The sequence below is a fragment of the Ursus arctos genome, unplaced genomic scaffold (genome assembly GCF_023065955.2).
Source record: "Ursus arctos isolate Adak ecotype North America unplaced genomic scaffold, UrsArc2.0 scaffold_14, whole genome shotgun sequence".
Lineage (NCBI taxonomy): Eukaryota > Metazoa > Chordata > Mammalia > Carnivora > Ursidae > Ursus > Ursus arctos.
This window is the reverse complement of record NW_026622808.1, coordinates 22318961-22342836: the sequence shown is the minus strand read 5'-3', so window position 1 is coordinate 22342836 and position 23876 is coordinate 22318961. Positions and strand designations below refer to the sequence as shown.

General features: G+C 39.4%; 2 protein-coding genes across 2 annotated transcripts; both read left to right on the top strand.

Annotated features, from left to right (window-relative positions):
- Positions 1–1202: 1202 nt before the first annotated feature.
- Positions 1203–2171, top strand: LOC125283808 (olfactory receptor 7A10-like). Its single transcript, XM_048227236.2, has one exon. The coding sequence runs from the start codon at positions 1203–1205 to the stop codon at positions 2169–2171; it is 969 nt and encodes a 322-aa protein (XP_048083193.2).
- An 18355-nt stretch (positions 2172–20526) lies between these two features.
- LOC113248926 (olfactory receptor-like protein OLF4) lies at positions 20527–21537 on the top strand. The gene has a single exon (XM_026490516.2). It carries the CDS (start codon positions 20527–20529, stop codon positions 21535–21537), a length of 1011 nt encoding a protein of 336 aa, XP_026346301.2.
- Positions 21538–23876: the final 2339 nt, after the last annotated feature.

Here is a 23876-nt window from a genome sequence, read left to right as displayed (position 1 = left end):
TTTGAATGACACACTGAACCAGCTGGACCTCATAGATATATACAGAACATCCACCCTAAAACAACAGAATACTCATTCTTCTCAAATGTACAATTTCATCTTGATAAATCCCCACTATTTTTGTAAATTGTGTATTTCCACTTGTCCATTATGGAATTGTTCCTTTTACTCATATTTCTAGTGGATATTCATACATTAAGGTGTCTTGTCACCATAAATATATCACTCTTTGCTTTTGAAGTATTGGTTTATACTGCTTTTTTAATTATTCTGAGCATCACAGAGGTATACCTAGGGTTAGAATGCAGCCAGAACCAGGGAAGCTTTCTCGTCATCAGGATCTCTCAGGGACCTGGGCTTGTTAGACCTTTCTCCCCCATCTTCCTTTTCTCTGTCACCTCTTAGTTTTTTATACTTCTATAAATACAGGACAAAATAGTCATATTAAAATGGAGCACCAAGTTCCATGTTCATGGCAGTCTTAACACCTGGAATTTGTATACTTTTCTATATTTGTTAGGGTAATGATAATTTGATGTTGAGAGATTAACTAATATCATTTCTTTCCTAAATATTGTAGCTAGAGGTGAGAAGAGCTTGGTAGTCACATGGCCCCAGGAGTCTGTAGTGTTCCAATATTGGACTCTTAAAATAGAGACACCAGGATGCTAACCAATACTTGGAAATAAAGAATGGATCCATTTTTATTGACAGGATTCCATGGACACAAATTAATGAAGTGCAAGGAACACCATGTGAATGAAGGACTCCCTGTATCTTGAAGTCTCACCTGCAGCAGGGAGGCCACCTCATTCCTCAACCTTCCCTGACACCACCTCTCATCACTCTCTGTCTTGTTGGTCTCCTGACCACACTGGCTCCATTTTTCATCCTGGATATCCATTAAATACAACTGCCTTCCTCAGGGACTTTCCACTGGCTCTTTCTCCTGCAGGGTACACATGTCCACACATCAACTTGTGTCTCCCTTGCAGATTTCCCTGAAGTCTCTCTTCAAGTGTCACCTTGTATTTAGGTCTTCCTGAACTCCCAGTAAAGATAATACCACATTCACTTTCTTTTATGCCTGCATTGGTTTCCCACATGTCATTGTAATTATACCTTTTCTGCCATGTGACTAATGTTCATTTGTGTTAAAAAATTAATCATTTTTTCTAATTTCTAGTCATCAACACCACCACATGGGAGCAGGCAATGATACCCACATTTCAGGATTTCTTCTTCTGGGATTATCAAATGATGAAGAACTGCAGCCCCTCATATTTGCGGTTTTCCTCTCCATGTACCTGATAACAGTGTTTGGAAACCTACTCATCATCCTGGCCGTCAGCTCTGACTCCCACCTCCATACCCCCATGTACTTCCTCCTGGCCAACCTGTCCTTTGTTGACATCTGTTTCACCTCTACCACCATCCCCAAGATGCTGGTGAATATACAGACACACAGCAAAGTTATAACCTACACAGGATGCATCAGCCAGATCTGTTTTTCAGTACTCTTTGCAGGCTGGGATTACTTTCTCCTGGCTTTGATGGCCTATGACCGGTTCGTGGCCATCTGCCACCCCCTGCACTACAGGGTCATCATGAACCCCCAGCTCTGTGGACTGCTGATTCTGGTGTCCTGGATCATGAGTGCCCTGAATTCCTTATTACAAAGCTTAATGGTATTGCAGTTGTCCTTCTGTACAGACTTGGAAATCCCCCACTTTTTCTGTGAACTCAATCAAATGATCCAACTTGCCTGTTCTGATACCTTTCTTAATGACACAGTGCTATATGTTTCAATTGTGTTGCTGGCTGGTGGTTTCCTTGTCGGGATCTTTTACTCTTACTCTAAGATTATTTCCTCCATACGTAGAATCTCATCAGCTCAGGGCAAATATAAAGCATTTTCCACCTGTGCATCTCACCTCTCAGTTGTCTCCTTATTTTATTGTACCGTCCTCGGTGTGTATCTTATCTCTGCTTCTACCCAGAGCTCCCACGCAAGTGCAGTGGCCTCAGTGATGTACACAGTGGTCACTCCCATGCTGAACCCCTTCATCTACAGCCTGAGAAACAGAGACATAAAGGGTGCTCTAATAAGATTTTTCAAGAGGGCAACTATAAATGGGACAATTGTCCTGGTAGTGAAAAAGCGCCCTTGACTGCAGGATTCAAGGACATGATTTTCGATCATTGTGAAGTAAGATTTGCTCCTATGTATTTCCAGAAATCTCCATTTCTTAGAATTCAACTTCTCTATACAATTTTCCAAAAATCCATTTATTAAGCTTCCTTCTCTGTCTGATATATATAGTTTTTCCCTTTATCCATTTTTATACATTCCCACAGTTCTTCCCAACTTTGAATCAGAAATATTTGAAAACAGACATATTTTTACAGGACCACTTTGATTTCTTAAAAAATGTTTTATTTTCAAAAGACATATATCATGCCAAGTAAAATTTCCCTAGACTTCCTGAAGGGAATAATCATGAGTTGTATTACTCACACAGATGAAGCTACATTTGGCATTTAAGGCCATTTATATAATTTCGCCATAGAGGAAAACATGAAATCACTGTTTCCAGGTTGGCTCTATTGTCATTCTTTTTTACTCCTTAACTGCTCTTCTGGATAACATAGACTTTATCATCGTCCCTTTTAAGCCTAGCCTATGGATCATGATGCCATAGGCTAAGAATGCCCCTGACAGTCACCTGGGCCCAAGATACTTGTGAATCAAACCTGAGCCAATGTTATGGATGAACTATCCCTCATTTATTATTATTATTGCTGTTGATAATGAGTTAAAATATAATCGACATCGTGTTGCATTAATTTCATGTGTATAATGCGATGACTGAATAGTTGTTTATATTGCAGAGTGATCAGAACAAGTTCAGTTATCATCCATCTCAATATATACTTACAAACTTTCTCTCATGATGACAGTTGTCAAGATCCCCTCTTCTAGCTACTTTCAAGTCTACAATGCAGTTTTGTTAGCAAGAGTCACCATGCTGGACATGACACCCCCTGACTTACTCATTTTATAAGTGGAAATTTGTACCTTTTCACACTTTTGCCCATTTCACCCACTCCCCATGCCCTAGCTCAGGCTACTGTCAATTTGTTCTGAATATCCACAAGCTTGGTTTGGTTTTGTTCTTGTTTTCAAGATTCCACACATAAATGGGATCATATGGTATTTATCTTCCTCTGTTTTACTTATTTCTTTATTTCTTTTTGTTTTGTTTTGTAGAGATGAGGCCTTTATTTTTTAAAGAGTATTTTTATTTTATTTTATTTATGTTTTATTATGTTCAATTAGCCAACTTACAACTCATTAGTTTTTGATGTAGTGCTCAGTGATTCATTAGTTGCATATCACACCCAGTTCTCATCACCACACGTGCCCTCCTTAATACCCATCACCTGACTACCCTGTCCCCCAACACCCTTCCTCTGTAACCCTGTTTATTTCCTAGAGTCCAGAGTCTCTCATGGTTTGTCTCCCTCTCTGATTTCTTCCCATTCAGTTTTCGCTTCCTTCCCCTGTAGTCTTCCACATTATTCCTTATGTTCCATATATGAGTGAAACCATATGATAATTGTCCTTCTCTGCTTGACTTATTTCACTTAGTATAATCCCCTCCAGTTCCATCCATGTCACACAAATGGTGGGTATTCAGCCTTTCTGATGGCTGAGTAATATTCCATTGTATATATGAACCACATCTTCTCTATCCATTCGTCTGTTGAAGGACATCTTGGAAACACTTTGGCTAATGCAGACATTGCTGCTGTGAACATTGGGGTGCATGTGACCCTTCATTTCACTACATCTGTATCTTTGGGGTAAATATCCAGTAGTGCAATTGCTAGGTCATAGGATAGCTCTGTTTTTCACTTTTTGAAGAACCTCCATACTGTTTTCCAGAGTGGCTGTACCAGTTTGCATTCCCACCAACAGTGTAAGAGGGTTCCCCTTTCTCCACAACCTCGCCAACATTTATTGTCTCATGTCTTGTTAATTTTTGAATTCTAACTGGTGTAACGTGGTATCTCAATGTGGTTTTGATTTGTATTTGTCTGACTTATTTCCCTGAGCATAATGCCCTCAAGGTCCATCCTTGTTGTCACGATTGTCAACATTTCTTTCATCTTTATGGCTAAATAACATTCTATTCTATTCTAATAGAATATTCTTTTTTATTCTCCTCTCTCTCTCTCTCTCTCTCTCTCTCTATATATATATATATATATGTTTATTTTAATTCCAGCATAGTTAACATACAGTGTTACTTTAGTTTCATTTGTGCAATATAGTGATTCAAAACTTCCATACAGCACCTGGTACAGCACACTTACTTTATCCATTCATCCACTGATGAATATAGGTTGTTTCCATATCTCAGCTATTGTAATACGGCCACCATGAAATGGTGGTGTGCATATCTTTTTGAATTTCTGTATTTGTTTTCTTAAGATAAATGATCAGAAGTAGAATTGCTGGATCATAGAGCATTTATATTTTTAATGTTTCAAGGAAATTTTATACTGTTTTTCACAGTGTCTGCCCCAATTTACATCCCCACCAACAGTGCATGGGATACCCTTTTTGCCACATCCTCAAGAACACTTATTCTTTTTTGTCTTTTTGATACTGACCATTCCAAGTGGAGTGAGGTGATACCTCATTGTGCTTCTGATTTGCATTTCCCTGATGACTAGTGATGTTGAGCATCTTTTCATGAACCTGTTGGCCATCTGTGTATCTTCATTGGAAAAATGTCTATTCAGATCCTCTGCTCATTGTTTAATCAGATTGTTTGTTTGCTTGTTGCTATTGAGTTGTATGAGTTCTTCACATATTTGGAATATTTACCCCTTATTAGATATATGATTTGCAAATATCCTCTGCCATTCAGGATTTTCCCTTTGCATTTTGTTGATGGTTTTCTTTGGTGTGCAGAAGTTTTTAGTTTGAGGTCTATGTTGTTTATTTTTTGCTTTTCTTCCCTTGTTTTTGGTGTCAAATTCCAAAACTCATTGTCAAGACGAAGAAGTTTTCTTCTAGAAGTTTTATGGCTTTGGGTCTTACATTCAAGTCTTTAATCCATTTTGAGTTAATTTTTGCCTATGGTATAAGATAGTGGTCCAGCTGCATTCTTTTCCATGTGGCTGTCCAGTTTACCCAACATCATTTATTGAAGAGACTTTTCCTTCCTTGTTATCGATTCTTGCTTCCTTGTCATGAAGTAATTAACCACATTGTTGTGGCTTTATTTCTGGGCTCTATATTATGTTCCATTGATCTGTGTGTTTTTTATGTCAATATCATGCTGTTTTGGTTACCATAGCTTTGCAATACTGTTCAACATCAGGGAGGATGATGCTTCCAGTTTTGCTCTTCTTTCTCAAGATTGCTTTAGCTATTCATGTCTTTGCAATTCCATAAAAATTGTAGGAGTGTTTGTCCTATTTCACTAAAATATGCCACTGGAATTTTTTTTTCATAGTGTGACATTTTATTTTATTTTATTTTATTTTATTTTATTTTATTTTATTTTATTTTTTAATGATTTTTTATTATATTATGTTAGTCACCATCCCCGGTTTCCGATGTAAGGCTTGATGATTCATTAGTTGTGTATAACACCCAGTGCACCATGCAATACGTGCCCTCCTTACTACCCATCATCAGTCTATCCCATTCCCCCCTCCCCTCTGAGGCCCTCATTTTGTTTCTCATAGTCCATAGTCTCTCATGTTTCATTCCCCCTTCTGATTACACCCCCTTTCTTTATCCCTTTCTTCCCCTACCGATCATCCTAGTTCTTATGTTCCATAGATGAGAGAAATCATATGATAGTTGTCTTTCTCTGCTTGACTTATTTCACTTAGCATTATCTCCTCCAGTGCCGTCCATGTTGTAGCAAATGTTGAGAACTCGTTCTTTCTGATAGCTGAGTAATATTCCATTGTATATATGGACCACAACTTCTTAATCCAGTCGTCTGTTGAAGGGCATCTCGGCTCCTTCCACAATTTAGCTATTGTGGACATTGCTGCTATGAATACTGGGGTGCATATGGCCCTTCTCTTCACTACATCTGTATCTTTGGGGTAAACACCCAGTAGTGCACTGGCTGGATCATAGGGTAGCTCAATTTTTAACTTTTTAAGCGACCTCCACACTATTTTCCAGAGTGGCTGTACCAACTTGCATTCCCACCAACAATGTAGGAGGGATCCCCTTTCTCCACATCCTCTCCAACAATTGTTGCTTCTTGCTTGTCTATTTTTGCCATTCTAACTGGTGTAAGGTGATATCTCAGTGTGGTTTTGATTTGAATTTCCTTGATGGCTAATGATTTTGAACACTTTTTCATGTGTCTGTTAGCCATTTGTATGTCTTCATTGGAAAAGTGTCCGTGCATATATTCTGCCCATTTTTTTATTTGTTTATTTGTTTCTCGTGTATTGAGTTTGAGAAGTTCTTTGTAGATCTTGGATACCAGTCCTTTATCTGTAGTGTCATTTGCAAATATATTCTCCCATTCCGTGGGTGGCCTCTTAGTTTTTCTGACTGTATCCTTGGATGTGCAGAAACTTTTAATCTTGATGAAGTCCCATAGATTCATTTTATCTTTTGTTTCTCTTGCCTTTGGGGATGTGTCATGAAAAAGTTTGCTTTGGCCAATGTCACAGATGTTGCTGCCTCTGTTCTCCTCTAGAATTTTGATGGATTCCTGTCTCACATTGAGGTCTTTCATCCATTTGGAGTTTATTTTTATGTATGGTGTGAGATAGTGGTCAAGTATCATTCTTTTGCATGTAGCTGTCCAATTTTCCCAGCACCATTTATTGAAGAGACTGTCTTTTTCCCACCGGATGTTTTTTCCTGCTTTATCAAATATTAGTTGCCCAAAGAGCCGAGGGTCCATTTCTGGGCTCTCTATTCGGTTCCATTGGTCTATGTGTCTGCTTTTGTGCCAGTACCATGCTGTCTTTGTGATCACAGCTTTGTAGTACAGCTCGAAATCCAGCATTGTGATGCCCCCAGCTTTGTTTTTCCTTTTCAACAGTTCCTTGGAGATTCGGGGCCTTTTCTGTTTCCATACAAATTTAAGGACTATTTGTTCCAGTTCTTTGAAAAACGTTCTCGGTATTTTGATCGGGATAGCATTGAAAGTGTAGATTGCTCTGGTTAGCATGGACATTTTAACTATGTTAATTCTTCCTATCTATGAGCATGGAATATTTTTCCATCATTTTATGTCTTCCTCAATGTCTTTCAAGAGTGATTTATAGTTTCTAGAATATAGGTCCTTTACATCTCTGGTTAAGTTAATTCCAAGGTAACATATGGTTTTTGGTGCTATTGTAAATAGGATGGATTCCCTCATTTCTCCTTCTTTGGTCTCGTTATTCGTGTATAGAAATGCAGCTGATTTCTGAGCATTGATTTTGTATCCCACCACGTTACTGAATTGCTCTATAACTTCTAAGAGTTTGGGAGTGACTTCTTTTGGGTTTTCCATATAGAGAATCATGTCAACTGCAAAGAGAGACATTTTGACTTCTTCTTTGCCGATTTGAATACCTTTGATCCCTTTTTGTCGTCTGATTGCTGTTGCAAGGACTTCTAGTACTATGTTGAATAATAGTGGCGAGAGTGGGCATCCTTGTCGAGTTCCTGATCTTAAGGGAAAGGCTTCCAGCTTTTCCCCATTGAGAATAATATTTGCAGTAGGCTTTTCATAGATGGCTTTTATGAGATTGAGAAAGGTACCTTCTATTCCTACACTCTGAAGGGTTTTAATCAGGAAAGGATGCTGTATTTTGTCAAATGCTTTTTCGGCATCGATTGAGAGGATCATATGGTTCCTGACTCTTTTCTTGTTGATATGATGTATCACACTGATTGATTTGCGAATATTGAACCGCTCTTGCGTCCCAGGTATGAATCCCACTTGATCATGATTGATAATCCTTTTAATGAACTGTTGGATTCTATTAGCAAGTATCTTGTTGAGGATTTTGGCGTCCATATTCATTAGGGAAATCGGTCTGTAATTCTCCTTTTTGAGGGGGTCTTTGCCTGGTTTGGGGATCAAGATAATATTGGCCTCACAGAATGAGTTTGGTAGCTTTCCTTCTGTTTCTATTTTTTGAAATAGCTTTAGGAGAATAGGTATTATTTCTTCTTTGAATGTTTGGTAGAATTCCCCAGGAAAACCGTCTGGGCCTGGAGTTTTGTTATTTGGAAGGTTGTTTATCACTGACTCAATTTCTTCATAATTAATTGGCCTGTTTAAGAAATCAATTTCTTCCGGTTTCAATCTTGGTAGTTTATAGGTTTCCAGGAAGGATTCCATCTCTTCCAGATTGCTTAGTTTATTGGCATATAGCTGTTGATAAAAATTTCTAATAATCCTTCCAATTTCCATGGTGTTCGTCGTGACCTCTCCTTTTTCATTCATAATTTTAATAATCTGGGTCCTTTCTCTTTTCTTTTGGATAAGTGTTGCCAGTGGTCTGTCAATTTTATTGATTCTCTCCAAGAACCAGCTTCTAGTCCTGTTGATCTGCTCTACTGTACTTCTGGTTTCTGCTTGATTGATTTCAGCTCTAATTTTGGTCAACTGCTTCCTCGTGCGTGGATTAGGCCTGTCCCTCTGTTGCTTTTCCAGCTTCTTGAGGTGAGAATATAAAAACTGCATTTTAGATTTTTCTATTCTTTTGAGTGAGGCTTGGATGGCTATGTATTTCCCCCTTAGGACTGCCTTTGCAGTATCCCATAGGTTTTGGACTATTGTATTTTCATTCTCATTGGTCTCCATAAATTGTTTAATTTGATTTTTGATTTCCTGGTTTATCGAGTCATTCCTGAGCAGGATGGTTCTTAGTCTCCAAGTGTTTGAGTTTCTTCCAAATTTTTCCTTGTGGTTGAGTTCCAATTTCAGAGCGTTGTGGTCTGAGAATATGCAGGGGATAATTTCAATCTTTTGGTATCAGTTGAGACCTGTTTTGTGTCCCAGAACATGGTCTATTCTTGAGAATGTTCCATGGGCATTAGAATAGAATGAGTATTCTTTGGTTCTGGTGTGTAGTGTTCTATATATATCTATGAGGTCCGACTCGTCGAGTTGGCATTCAAAGCCTTTGATTCTTTGCTAAGTTTTTGCCAGGGTGTTCTGTCTATTTCTGATAGTGGAGTGTTGAGGTCCCCTACTATTAATGTATTTTTATTTATATGTCTCTTTGTTCTGGTTAAGAGTTGGCTTGTGTATCTTGCTGCTCCCCTGTTGGGGGTATATATATTTATAATTGTCATATCCACTTGTTGAATACTTCCCTTAAGAATAATATAGTGCCCTTCTGCATCTCTAACTATAGTCTGTAGTTTAAAATCCAATTTATCTGATATAAGAATTGCTACCCCAGCTTTCTTTTGAGGTCCATTTGCGTGAAAATGGTACTCCATCCACTTACTCTCAGTCTGAATGCATCTTTGGGTTCGAAATGAGTCTCCTGTAGACAGCAAATGGATGGGTCATTTCTTTTTATCCAATCTGCAACCCTGTGGCGTCTTATGGGATGGTTCAAACCATTTACATTAAGACTGATTACTGAGGGATATGATTTTAATGTTGCCATGTTGCCAGTAAAGTCTTTGTTTGTATTGGCTGTGACTTTCTGTTCTGTATCACTCTTGGGGCCTTTTTACTTTTATAGAACACCCCGTAATATCTCCTGTAGGGCTGGTTTCGTGGTTACAAAATTGGTTAGTGACTGGCGATTCTGAAATGTCTTTATTTCTCCATCAATTCTGAATGACAGCCTTGCTGGATAAAGGATCCTTGGCTGCATGTTTTTCTCTGAAAGAGCTTTAAATATGCTCCCCCAACCCTTTCTCTCATTCCAGGTCTGTGTAGACAGGTCTGACGTAATTCTGATGCTTTTGCCTTGGTACGTGAGAAATTTCTTTGCCCTGGCCGCTTTCAATACTGTATCCTTGGATCTAATATTTACGAAATGCACTATGACGTGACGTGGCGTAGGTTTGTCGTGGTTGAGCTTGGGAGGGGTCCTCTCTGCCTCTTAGACACGAATGTTTGTTTCCCTCGCTAGATTAGGGAAGTTTTCAGCTACAATTTGTTCAAATATCTCTTCTAGACCTCTGTTTTTCTCCACCCCCTCGGGGATGCCGATGATTCTAACATTGGATCGTCTCATTGAGGCAGTAATCTCCCGTAACCTACATTTGTGGGCGTGGATTTTTTTAAGACCATCTTCTGTTTTCATTTTTTCCTCTATTAACCCATCCTCCAATTCACTAACCCGTTCCTCTGCTTCTGCGACCTTGGCTGTCAGAGCCTCTAGTTTTGCCTGCATTTGGCTCATAGAATTTTTAATTTCTGTCAGATTCGCTCTCATTTCTGTCCTTAGGGATTCTATATTCTCAGTAACCTTTTCGTTAATAGTTTTTTCAATTCTACTCATCATTTTGACCATTGTTACTCTGAATTTCATTTCTGATAATTTGGTTACATCCATATCCATTATTTCTGTGGCAGAGGCCACAGGCTCACTGTCTTTTCTTTGCTGGGGGGGGGGGGCTTCTCCTTCTTGTCATTCTGATGAAGAGAGGTTGCAGGGTTTCCAGAGCCCAAATTATTGACTGGGTCCCAGGCCGTGCCCCTTGTTTTATAGGGATCTTAGGGATGTGGGCTTCTTCTTTAAAGATTTTATTTATTTATTTATGTGGCAGCCAACCAGTGAGAGAGGGAACAGAAGCAGAGGAGTGGGAGAGGAAGAAGCAGGCTCCCAGCGGAGGAGCCCGATGAGGGACTTCTTTCCAGAACGCCGGGATCACGCCCTAAGCCGAAGGCAGGCGCTCAATGACTGCGCCACCCAGGCGCCCGGGTTGTGGGCCTCTTGATTTTTCAGCTGCCTTCTGGGGGAGGGGCCTGCCGCGCCAATACTCAGGCAGCCCTGTTTGGGTAGAGTCTCGGCGTCCCCTGCGAGGGGGGATGGGGATGGGCACTCCCTGAGCCGGTATTTCCAGGCTTTTGTTCTCTGGCGGCTTTCCCTGGCGGTTTGCTGTGCCTCTTCTGAGAGTCAGAGCAGCAGCGGCCAAATTTCAGCCTCTGTCACGGAACAGAAGGATTGCGGCCCGTTCTCTACTAATGTTCTGGCCACTTTAACTCTGTTTCTGTTGGTGCTGCTCAACCCTGCAGTGTCCCGGGATGTGCGCCCCACACCCGGCGTCCCAGCCCTCACTTCCAGGGCTGGCGCGTCTCTGTCCTTTATGTTTCTAATGCCGCCAGCCGCCCCGCACGCGCTCCTGGATCTCCAGGTCTCAGTCTGGATCCAGTGAGCGCACCGGGATTCCGGTGTTCCGCGAGATGCCTGGGGGCGCGCGCACCCGGCTCATGGTCTCAGTCTGCTGTTTTGCGGGTGCCGTCCGCGAGCCCCGCCTGCTCTCCCGTGCAAGTGGCTACCGCTTTCCCGGCACCCGAACGCGGTGGCTCCCTCTCCCTTCTGTTTATCTTCCGATATCTGTGCACAGTTTCATGGCTCCCTGCTTCGTACCTCAATACTCCGCGCTGGAGATGTTCATTTGTAGAGATCCAGATGCGTCTTCCTGCGTCTCAGGCTGGTTCTGTGGTTGTTTAGGCTGGTCTGGTACCTATCCAGCTCGACTCGGGGGACTGGCTGAAAATGGTGTCTCCTACTCCTCTGCCATCTTAACTCCTCAACCAGAAATTCTCTTTTTCCATTCCATTTCAGCAATGGAGCAGAAGCTCCATATTGACTTTATTATTATTTTTCTTCCAGTTAATCTTGGATATCAACACAAAATGCCCTTAACCAAGAGCAGAGAAATAAATTAATTGAGAGACCAAAAATCACTTTCCTCTTGGATAAATGTCTATATAACACTCCTATTTCTGCTATAACAAATTGCCACACTAGAGGCTTCAAAGAAACAAATCTACGCTTTTACCGTGTAGGAGGTCAGAAACCTGAAAGAAGTCTCAGTGGGCTAAAATCAAGATTTCTCAGGGCTTGGTTCCTTCTGGATGCTACAGGAGAATCCCTTTTCTTTCCTATTGTAGATTCTAGTGACAACAAGTATTCTCTGGCTCATTGCCCTTTCTCCATCTTCAAAGCCAATGATGTGGCATCTTCACATCTCTCTATATCCAACTATTTTACTTAATTCTCATCACCCAATTACCATATCACCCCACCCACCTCCCCTCCAGCAACCCTCAGTTTATATCCTACAGTTAAGTCTCTCGTGATTTTTCTCCCTCTCTGATGAATTCCCCTTCAGTTTTCCCTCCCTTCCCTATGATCCTCTGCTCTGTTTCTTATATTCAACATATGTATGAAACCACTTCATAATTGTCTTTCTCTGATTGACTTCTTTCGCTCAGCATAATACCCTCCAGTTCCATGCACATTGATGTAAGTGGTAACTAATCATTCTTTCTGATGGCTGAGTAATATTCCATTGTATTTAGGAACCACATTTTCTTTATCCATTCATCTGTTGAAGGATATCATGGCTCTTTCCGCAGTTTGGCTATTGTGGACATCATTGCTATGAACTTTGGGGAGCAGATGCCCCTTCTGATCACTACGTTTTTATCTTTGGGGTAAATACGTAGTATTGCAATTGTTGGTTTATAGGGCAGCTCTATTTTTAACTTCTAGGGGAACTTCCATACTGTTTTCCAGAGGGGTTGTACCAGCTTGAATTCCTACCAACATTAAAAGAGGGTTCCCCTTTCTCCACATCCTCACCACCATTTGTTGTTTACTGCCTTGTTAATTTTATGGATTGGAAGAATAAACATTGTTTAAATTTCTATGCCACTGGAGTGCCTGGGTGGCTCAGTCAGTTAAGTGTCTGCCTTCAGCTCAGGTCATGATCCCAGGGTTCTGGGATCAAGTCCCAAGTCAAGCTCCCTGCTCAGCGGGAAGTCTGCTTCTCCCTCTCACTCTCTATCTGTGCTCACTCTCTCTCTCTCACACAAATAAATAAATAAAATCTTAAAAAATAAAAAAAATAAATACCTATGCTACCAAGAACAATCTACACATTCAATGCAATCCCTATGAAAATACCATCTATATTTTTTCACAAAGCTGGAACCAATACTCCTCAAATTTGTATGGAAGCAGAAAAGATCCTGAGCAGCCAGAGGAATGTTGAAAAAGAAAACCAAAGCTGAGAGCATCACAATGCCTGACTTCAAGCTATATTACAAAGCTATAATCATCAAGATAGCATGGCACGGGCACAAAAACAGACACATAAATCAATGGAAGAATAAAGAACCAAGAAATGGACCCTCAGTTATATGGTAAACTAATCTTTGACAAAGCAGGAAAGAATAACCAATGAAAAAAGGACGACTGTCCTTTGAAGAGATTTCTTCAACAAGTGGTGAGGGGAAAAATGGACAGTCATGTGTAGAAGAATGAAAGTGGACCATTCCCTTACACCATATACAAAAATAAACTCAAAATGGATGAAAGACCTAAATGTGAGACAGGAATCCATCAATATCCTGGGTGAGAACACAGGCAGCAATCTTTTTGATCTTGGCCACAGCAACTTCTTGCTAGACATGTCTACAAAAGCAAGGGGAACAAATATTTTATAGTGACATTGTAACTCCTAGCACTAATCTTGTGATAGAAGTGTGAAATTCCTAATTGTTTTGTCAAGATTGTCCTGAAGCCAAGAAGTGTAGTGCCCATGTTTTATATTAAAGGAACAAACTTATCATCTTTGTTGAAAAAGGGGAAAGTAACTTGCTAGAGATATCAGGGGTTGTGTCTCCACCACAAGTCAATGCTTTGAAGAACCAAGGGATCTAGTCAAGACCAATTCCTAAGGCTTCCATCCAAGTACTAACCAGGCCAGACCTGGCTTATGTTCTGAGATCAGACAAGATTGGGTGCATTCAGAGTGGTATGACCATAGACCAATTCTTAAGTCTTATACAGGAGAAGATGTTCACTCATAAGTGGGATAAGGTGCTGGGAGTTTAGATCTCTGAAAAGCAGAAGAAGTCATAGACAAAAAAGTAAGAAAAACTGTCTTTACTTGGCTTATCTCTGGTTCTCCTAGTAACAGAAATGCAACAGGATAAATGTCCTTTCTGTCCACACCAGTGTCCCGCAGGGAAATCATGTGCCTACAGGTGGGAGGAACAGAGGGAAATGATCCTAATGAGCAGACCGAACCAGCTGTAAATACTCCTCTGTTGCAGTCCCGCAGCTCAGACAACCTCGGGCTGGACAAGACCTGGTCGTCTTTTGTGCAGTCCTGAGTCTGGATGGGGCACTGAAGTCTGACCCATTCCTACTCTCTTGTCTGGGGACAGAGCTTCATACTCCATCATCTATCAACCACAGAGGTACTTTGATTTCCACGTAGCAACCTTCCTCTCAGAGGCCCCATCTAGATAAGTTTTACCACCCAGTAGGGACGGCATGAGAAGGTCAAGAGAATGAAAGTCAAAGCATTTAGCTGAGGTCATCTGAGGGTGAATCCAGCCTAGCCCAGAGCTGAGAGTTTGCTGTGGCTGTTTGATGGCTTGATTAAGGAATTTATGATTGATTCATTTATGTATGTATGATGCTAAAAATGAAAGTGAATATTGAACTCAGAAATGCAAGGTTCAAAATTAACAAATAAGTTTAAATAACAGAAACCCAATTACATAAGGGATGGGAAGAATAAAAGAAGAACATGAGACCAAGGATCTTTACAATTCACTAGAGTAGAAAAGTCAAACATTAGCTGTGGAGAGTTATACAGTGATCTGAGTATATGGCTTTTCATTTTTAAGATGGGACATATTAGATTACATGTTTATACTGAGGAGAAAAATCCAGACAAAAGAATTCTTGCAGGTATATGCTTACAAGACCAATACATGAAAACTATATATCATAGTACCTCCTGTTTCTTGGGTATTCACATGAAAATTTTAAATATATTATGTGAAAAGGGGTGTGCTAATGAGCTTCCTTTCCCACTACCTCATTACCCTTGAGCCTGAATATGGTCTGGCTTAGCTAGCCACTCACTTTCTCTGTTGAAAATAGTCTATGTGAGTCCTTGGGGTTTGCATTAGTGGGGGTGGAGTGGTTTTATTCTTATTATTTTTTTTTTTTTTGCGTTCTTTCAAGCAAAGAATTGCTCTTTATTTCACCAATTTAGCTATTTCCCGTTTTGCTTTTTAGAGTATGTGTAGTAGTATTTGTGCAGAATTTGTGAGAGTATATGAATTTTGTGGGGTAAAGTCTGTGAGTTACTTGTAATATAGGCCCTCCACTGATTCTTCTAGTTTTTGTTTTGTTTTGTTTGTTTGTTTGTTTGCTTGTTTGTTTTGCTGGAAGAATTGATCTGTCACCTTAATATTCTTCACTTCTGAATACCTGTTTTCCAACAATGAAAGTGAATGTCCTTCTCCATATCTGGTGCTCACAAATCACCCTTTACGCATATTTCCAACTAGTGTTCACGTCTCTGCAGTCCCTATTGTTCCTTTTGTCCTTTTATACTTGGATCTATTTCTAAAATAGAAATGTGATCACTTGTAAGGCATTCCTTCTTACAATTGAGCAAGAATCACCTTTACCTTCCACAAGCATTCTTGTCTCATATCTCTTTATGTGACATGAAACTCAAACTTTAGGTAACACTTTCTCTCCACCTTAAAAGACTTCTTCATATTCTTTTATTCCCAATCCTTGGAAAGCTAATTTAGATTTGGGCCCATGTTGACTTCATTAATGTATTACTCTTTAAAACTTTTTGTTCTGAAGTTGGTGTTGGATCTCCTTCAATTTCATTTCAGACAGTTTTTTGAGCCACTCTGCTTCACTTAAGTGCAATTTCACTGTCCTTTCTTTCCAAAGTCTTTGTTCCTTTTATTTTGTTTTTTATTTTTTTAAGGAAGAGGTAAAATGTTTATTGTCATTGAGAAAGCGGAAGAAGCAGATGTACACACTGAGGCTCTGGAATTTTCCAGTGAGAGTGCGGCACAGTAGGAAGCAGTATCGGATTCACTAATTCATTTGGAAATGCCATGACAGGCAGAACATGCACCTTTAATTTCATTTCAAACTCACTATTTCTTTTAAAACTATTCTGTGGTATGCACACTTACACATTCACACACTTTCAATTCGAATATAAGAAAGGACACCTACATACGTCATAAGTACTTTTTATGTTCTGGCACAATCTTCTTTTTGTAGCTTTTCTCCCTCAGCCTTCTGACTTAGGAGTACCTTCCACAAGTCCTCTAGTCAACCAGTGTAATGCTGATTCATTACTTCAAAGCCTGCATGACATTTCATGGTGTGGCTGTGCTGTTTACACTTTTGATGGTGTTTCCTAGTTTTCCTTGTAATTTAATGAGAAAAGAAATGGAAACACCATCAATGAGATGAGTAATTTAATGAGAAAAATATTTAATATCAATGCTGCAAAATATTTTAAGTAGTTAAAACTATGCTTCTTAGCCAAAGTTGATTGTGTCCTCCAGGGGTCATTGAGAAATGTTCAAAAACATTTTGGGCTCTCATACTGGAAAGGGATCCATGGAAACCAGGGATTCTCTAAAATCCTACAATGCACAGGACACAGGCCACCACAGGAAGGATCTGTCCCAGAATATAAATAGTGCAGAGACTGAGAAACCCTGAGTTAAAGAATGCCTGTATTGTGGGGGGTGCCTGGGTGGCTCAGTCATTAAGCATCTGCCTTCGGCTCAGGTCTTGATCTTGGAGTCCTGGAATCGAGCCCCGCATGGGCTCCCTGCTCTGCTGGGAGCCTGCTTCTTCCTCTTCCACTCCCCCTGCTTGTGCTCCCTCTCTCTCTGGCTGTCTCTCTCTCTGTCAAATAAATAAATAAAATCTTGGGGCGCCTGGGTGGCACAGCGGTTAAGCATCTGCCTTTGGCTCAGGGCGTGATCCCGGCGTTATGGGATCAAGCCCCACGTCAGGCTCCTCCACTGTGAGCCTGCTTCTTCCTCTCCCACTCCCCCTGCTTGTGTTCCCTCTCTCGCTGGCTGTCTCTATCTCTGTCAAATAAATAAATAAAATCTTTAAAAAAAAATCTTAAAAAAAAGAATGCCTGTATTGTTTAAGCAATTTCTACACCCAACATGAACTTAAAACCCTGAGCTCAAGCATCCCATGCTCTACTGAATGAGCCAGCCAGGCACCCCAGTGAACATCTGTATTTTTAACATGTGTACCTGTCTTCAGAGGCACTCCAAAGCATTGTAACACTTCACGATTCTGACAGCAAAATTAGAAAGTGCCCCTTTGCAATTGTTTAGAAGTTTTAACCCTGATCACTGTGACAGCCCTTTGAGTATTTTCTTGGGGTAATGGGTGCGAAAGAGAATTCTTTTTTAGTTTCTAAACTATTAGTTAGCTACAACAAAGCTTCATATATTTGATCACCATGTTTATTTGTCTATTATTATTATATGACCACATATTATATGCCTATTTATTTATAATTATCAGCATTTCAAATAATTTTTATAAATCACATATTCCCTATTGATTTTTCGTTAGATATTTCTGGCCATTAATTAGTTTTACATTTTATTTACTTAAATATATCGATGTTCTTGCTTTGAGTTTTTGCCTTAATTATGATGATTTACCTACCTGCGGATTTTATATGTAGTTTCCTAGACGTGCATCTAAAATGGAATGGTTACTCCTAAACTGAGGGTTTACTCCTGATTTTTGTGAGATGTGTGAGATAAGGAACCACTGCACTTCCATGTAGAAAACTATTTGTGCCAACTTCTATCAACAATCCAATCTTTTCCAACTAAATCCAAATGCAGATTTCTCATGTATTTAATGTCCATATATAATGAGACCTAATTCCTAATTCATTCAACAAATACTAAAAGAACACCTGGTGTGTGTCAGGCATTACTAAGAACTTTATATCTTCTACTGTTCTATTTTAATGTCTTGGCGAATTTTATTATTCGTCCATGTTGATTTTGTGAAATTACTGCTCCTGTAGATCCCGTTTCAGTTAGTTCTCTAAACTCCTTTCCATTTTATTGAATACGGTTGTACTGAAACTGCTCTCTTTAACCTGGTTTTATCTCCACTGTCCTTCTTTGTATTTCATAATGTCTCATTTTCTTGAATTTGTTTCCATATAAGTGCATATGCATCCACACCCATAAAGAAAAAGATGAACAGCACAGGTGAAGTCCCTGCTCCTTTGGTCCTTATGTCAGAGTGACAGACAAAAGTGCAGTGAGATAAATGTGAGCAAGAGATAATGTCCTCAGATAAGTCACATGAAGAGTATTCAGAGTAAGAAGATAGAATGCCATGGGGTGTCTAGGAATTTACAGTCTGGGGAGGCCTTTGCATGGTGGACAAGGAACAGAACCATGAGTAGTTGTGCTCATGGACTTGTGAACAAATTGCCTAAAATCCAAAGCCTGAGTTAATAAATAAACAAAAAAAGATGTCACATACAAAAGGTAATAAAGGGGCTCACCTCATCCTCTATTGGACCAAATAAAACCAACTGTCAAATAAATATGGAATAGGCACAGAAAAAACAAGTCTTCACCTATGTGGTAATAAAAATGCCCAGATTTTGTGAAGTGTTAGTTTATTCTTTTTATCATTTTTCTCTACTGTTGTTCAATCTGTAAGGTGTTTCACACTATAAAGATGTCAGTACTTTTGTCTTTTGGAGAATTTATTTTTGCTTTTTTATTATTTTTGATGATTATAAATGGGAGAAAACCAGGATTGGATGCCACAAGCACGGACGAAGCTGTCATTCCTCACAGTCTTTCAGGACAACTGAGGTTATTAGATCAGTTTACTCTTTAAAAAATTATTAATTAATTAATTAATTCATTCATTCATTCATTCATTTAAAGAGACCCAGAAAGCAGGGGGAGGGGCAGAGGGAGAGGGAAAGAGAGAATCTCAAGCAGATTCTGCATTGAGCATAGACCTGGAGCCTAACAGGGGCCCCAGTCTCACAACCCTGATATCATGACCTGAGCCAAAATCAAATTTGGACATTTAACCAACTTAGCCACATAGCTGCCCCTAGATAATTTTAGTCTTTATGTCTTTCTCATTTCTCTCCGGCACTATCTTTGTTTACTGAACACAATTTTTTAAATACCTCAGTAGTTTGTGATGTAATGTTCAATGATTCATTAATTGTGTATAACACCCCATGCTCATCACATCACCTGCCCTCCTTAACTGAACAGAATATTTTATGTTCCTTTACACACAGGCCAGAAAGCAGCCATTCCAAAATGGAACCCCAAGATGATTTGTCCTTGGGAAGCTATGAATAGGAATTACTGGGTGCTATGTCTATATTCCTTATGGGAAAGGTAATATGTGTATGCATTCACATACTAAACAGTGTGTTGGAAAGGTGGGGGAGAGGTGAGAAGGACAAAGAAGTAACACACCAGGAAGACATGGTGTTCTATGTTTGTGAAGTGTGTGTGTGTGTGTGTGTGTGTGTGTGTGTGTACACATGGGCCCAGGAAACTTGATAAGTGAGAAGAGTCCTCGGAGCAGGGATACATGGGTGCTTCTATTACAAGGTGACCCTTATGATACAGAGGCCAAGCTCAACAGAGGATACTAAGGTGGGATGTTCAATTGACAGGACACTATTGAAACAAGATCATAAAGTGGAAGAGGTACATAGTGTGGATGAGGAAGTCCCGTGTCTTGAACTTTAAGCAGCTATGAAGCCACATGGTTCTGGAAAATTCACTGCCACCACCTCTCAACATTCTCCCTCTTGGCCATTCCCCTCAACACACTGGCTTCCTTCTGACCCTTGATTTTCTGACAGAAGCAGGGTCTAAGGGCCCTTGCACCAGCCGTCACCTCTGCCAGGAAGACCACCTATCTTCTACCCTCTCTTCCATGAGGCCTCTGTTCAAATGTCACCTTCTCAGCCAGTCTTGACAGAATACCCATCATAACACCCATCCACTCTCTCCCTTAACGTGCTTCTGTTTTCTTCATAGCATCTGTCTCCAACTTACAATTATTTAATCTTTATATATGCTTCTAACCTATCACCATCAGTGATTGTAGGACTTTCACTTTTCAGCAAACCTCTACTTTATGACTAGAATTTCTGAAACATGGTCAACATTCTATATATTCCTCAAATGTATGAAATAATTTCTTACTAAAACCGCGCCATACCTGACCTTTTGGGGAACATCTGATGTTGGGATGGAAATTGCTAAACAGATAGGACATGGGGATCCCTTCAAGTGCCCCAGATCAATTCACAAAATATTGAAATCAGTTTCATGACTGGAAAATACAAATTGTTGCATTTATACAATTTGAGCAATTACTATTTGTGTGAAAATTAATCATGTTATTTTCCTCTGTGTTGTTAGTCATCTCCACCACATGGACCCAGGAAACTATACAGGAATTTCAAATTTAGAGCTTCTGGGATTTTCAGAGGAACCAGAACTGCAGCCCCTCCTATTCGGGCTTTTCCTCTCCATGTACCTGATCACTATGTTTGGAAACCTGCTCCTTATCCTGGCCGTCAGCTCTGACTCCCACCTCCACACCCCCATGTACTTCTTCCTCTCCAACCTGTCCTTTGTAGACATCTGTTTCACCTCCACCACCATCCCCAAGATGCTGCTGAACATCCAGACTCAGAGCAAAGTGATCAGTTATGCAGGCTGCATCACACAAATGTATTTTTTCATACTGTTTACAGGATTAGAAATCTTTCTCCTGACTGTGATGGCCTATGACCGATTTGTGGCCATCTGTTATCCCCTGAACTACATAGTCATCATGAACCCTTGGCTCTGTGGACTGCTGGTTCTGGTGTCCTGGATCCTGAGTGTCTTGGATTCCTTGTTACACACTTCCATGGTGTTGCAGCTGTCCTTCTGTACAGAGGTGGAAATTCCCCACTTCTTCTGTGAACTCAATCAGATGATACAACTTGCATGTTCTGATACTTTTCTTAATAACATGGTGATATATTTTGCAGCTATGTTACTGGTTGTTGGTCCTTTTGTTGGGATCCTTTACTCTTACTCTAAGATAGTTTCCTCCATCTTAAGGATCTCATCAGCTCAGGGCAAGTATAAAGCATTTTCCACCTGTGCATCTCACCTCTCCGTTGTCTCCTTATTTTATTGTACAGGCCTAGGAGTGTACCTTAGCTCTGCTGCTCCCCAGAGCTCCCACGCAAGTGCAGTGGCCTCAGTGATGTACACGGTGGTCACCCCCATGCTGAACCCCTTCATCTACAGCCTAAGGAACAAAGACATAAAGGAGGCTTTGATGAGATTCCCTGACATGTCAGATCTAAAAGGGCCAATCATCCTGGGGTTGAAGAAGTGCCCAGGATTCAAGAGCCCAAAGCCTGCGCCAAATATTGAGATACTTTGATTAGATTGTGGAAGTGGAACAGACCTCTTCTATATTTTTCTTGAATTTTTTTTAAAAAAATAGAAATATTTAAAAAAATTTTGGCCACTCTGTATAATTGATGTAACTAACTTTATTAAGCTTTATGATATCTCTGTTATCCGAGAGATTTTCCCTTTGTCATTTTGCTACTCTCTCAATGGCATTCCTACACTGGAATGTGAAATATTTGAAAATCCTCACTTATTCAAAGGACTACATGAATATGCTAAGAATAATTTCTTCTGAAATAAAATATACCATAGTGAGTATTTTTTCTCATCTTTGACTGAATACAATTCCTATGGAAAATCTACTCTTGGCCACGAGAGCTACTTATATAACTTTAAAACAGAAACCTTTGAAAGCCCTGTGCTTTACCCCTGTGAACATCATTGCTTTGTACATCACTGCCTTACTGCTCTCCCCGAGAATGCACTTCGACATACGGGAGGTTACAGCTGATCCTGGGGATTTTTCTACACATTAGGATCCTGTTGTTACACAGCTGTAACCATGTTGTTAACCATGCCTCCATTGTCACTGGCAAAAGAAATGATAATAAAATACATGTCTCTGAGTGGAACTACACAGAAAGACAAATATGGGAAAAATTGATTGACTTAATATGGCCTTAGAATCACACTTGACTTTAAAGGTGATGAAGCAAAATATTAAATCATACATTTATTCCTATGCAAAATATTTCTTTCTTAGGCATGTCATCTAGTCATTGAATTATGGAATATCAGGGTCCATTTATGTATTCATTAACATGAAAGACTGGTGGCATGCTTGGGGTTTTAAATTATATTCAAATTTATATTTATATTTAAATTATATTTAAATATATTTATATTTATAAATATATTTATGTTTAAATTATATTTATATTAAACTATATTTATATTAAGTATATAAATATAAACTATATATAAAAATATATAAAATATATAAATATAAAAATATAAATATATAAAATATAATATAAATATATAAATATAAACTATATAAATACATATAGTTTTTATATATTATATATAAATTATATATGACATATATAAATATATAAATATAAACTATATATAAAATATAAAAATATATAAATATATAAATGTATAAAATATATAAATATATAAATATAAACTATATATAAAATATAAAAATATATAAATATATAAATGTATAAAATATATAAATATATAAATATAAACTATATATAAATATAAGCTATATTTATATCAAACTATATTTATATTTATTTTTTTTTTTTTAAGATTTATTTATTTATTGGACGGAGAGACAGCCAGCGAGAGGGGGAACACAAGCAGGGGGAGTGGGAGAGGAAGAAGCCGGCTCCCAGTGGAGAAGCCTGACGTGGGGCTCAATCCCAGGACCCTGGGATCATGCCCTGAGCCGAAGGCAGGTGCTCAACGACTGCGCTACCCAGGCACCCCTATATTTATATTTAAATTGTATTCTGGATTCTGACTGAAAATTCCAGTGATATATATATAAATACGATCCTTTCAATTTCTCTAAATGAAGTATCTCCCACTATTCAAAAATTTGCCATAAACACTAGAGGAGAGGAGCAATGGAAGAACAATATCAGTATCATCCATTATATGTGATCCTCATAACCACAGGATGACTCACCAGCAAGCTTGGATTCCTGTCCAGGGGTGATTCAGAGTCAGAAGTTTTTTTTTTGTTTTTTTTTGTTTTTTTTTTTAAGATTTTATTTATTTATTTGACAGAGAGACACAGCCAGCGAGAGAGGGAACACAAGCAGGGGGAGTGGGAGACAAAGAAGCAGGCTCCCAGTGCAGGAGGCTGATGTGGGGCTCGATCCCAGGACTCTGGGATCATGACCTGAGCCGAAGGCAGACGCTTAATGACCGAGGCACCCAGGTGCCCCCAGAGTCAGAAGTTTTGTGCATACATGCATGTCCTTCCAATCTTTCCATGTGACCTCATAGGGGCCTCAGTGGAGTCATTTTTTAATATAGTTACAACAGATAAACTTGAAGAACAGTGTGATCATGAAAACTAATTTCAAGTATCAGAAGAAATGCCTAGATTTAAAAGAATCAGATTATTACAAATGCTATGAGATCTGCCTGATTTCGTTATTATGTCAGTTAGCTATTGCTGCATACAAACCATCTAAAATAAAATGGCTTAATGTAACATCTTTATTATTGAAGGGGATTGCAGGCTAGGGAGTGGTTCTGATCTCTGCAGTGCTCCTCATGAGTCCTTACTCAGGTGTGAATCTCTACTTTGCATTTCTAAGGCTCATCCTTGAGGTGTGTGGC

Coding starts and splice junctions, on each gene's coding strand:
- LOC113248926 (XM_026490516.2), top strand. CDS start 20,527: ATGGACCCAGGAAACTATACAGGAATTTCAAATTTAGAGCTTCTGGGA.
- LOC125283808 (XM_048227236.2), top strand. CDS start 1,203: ATGGGAGCAGGCAATGATACCCACATTTCAGGATTTCTTCTTCTGGGA.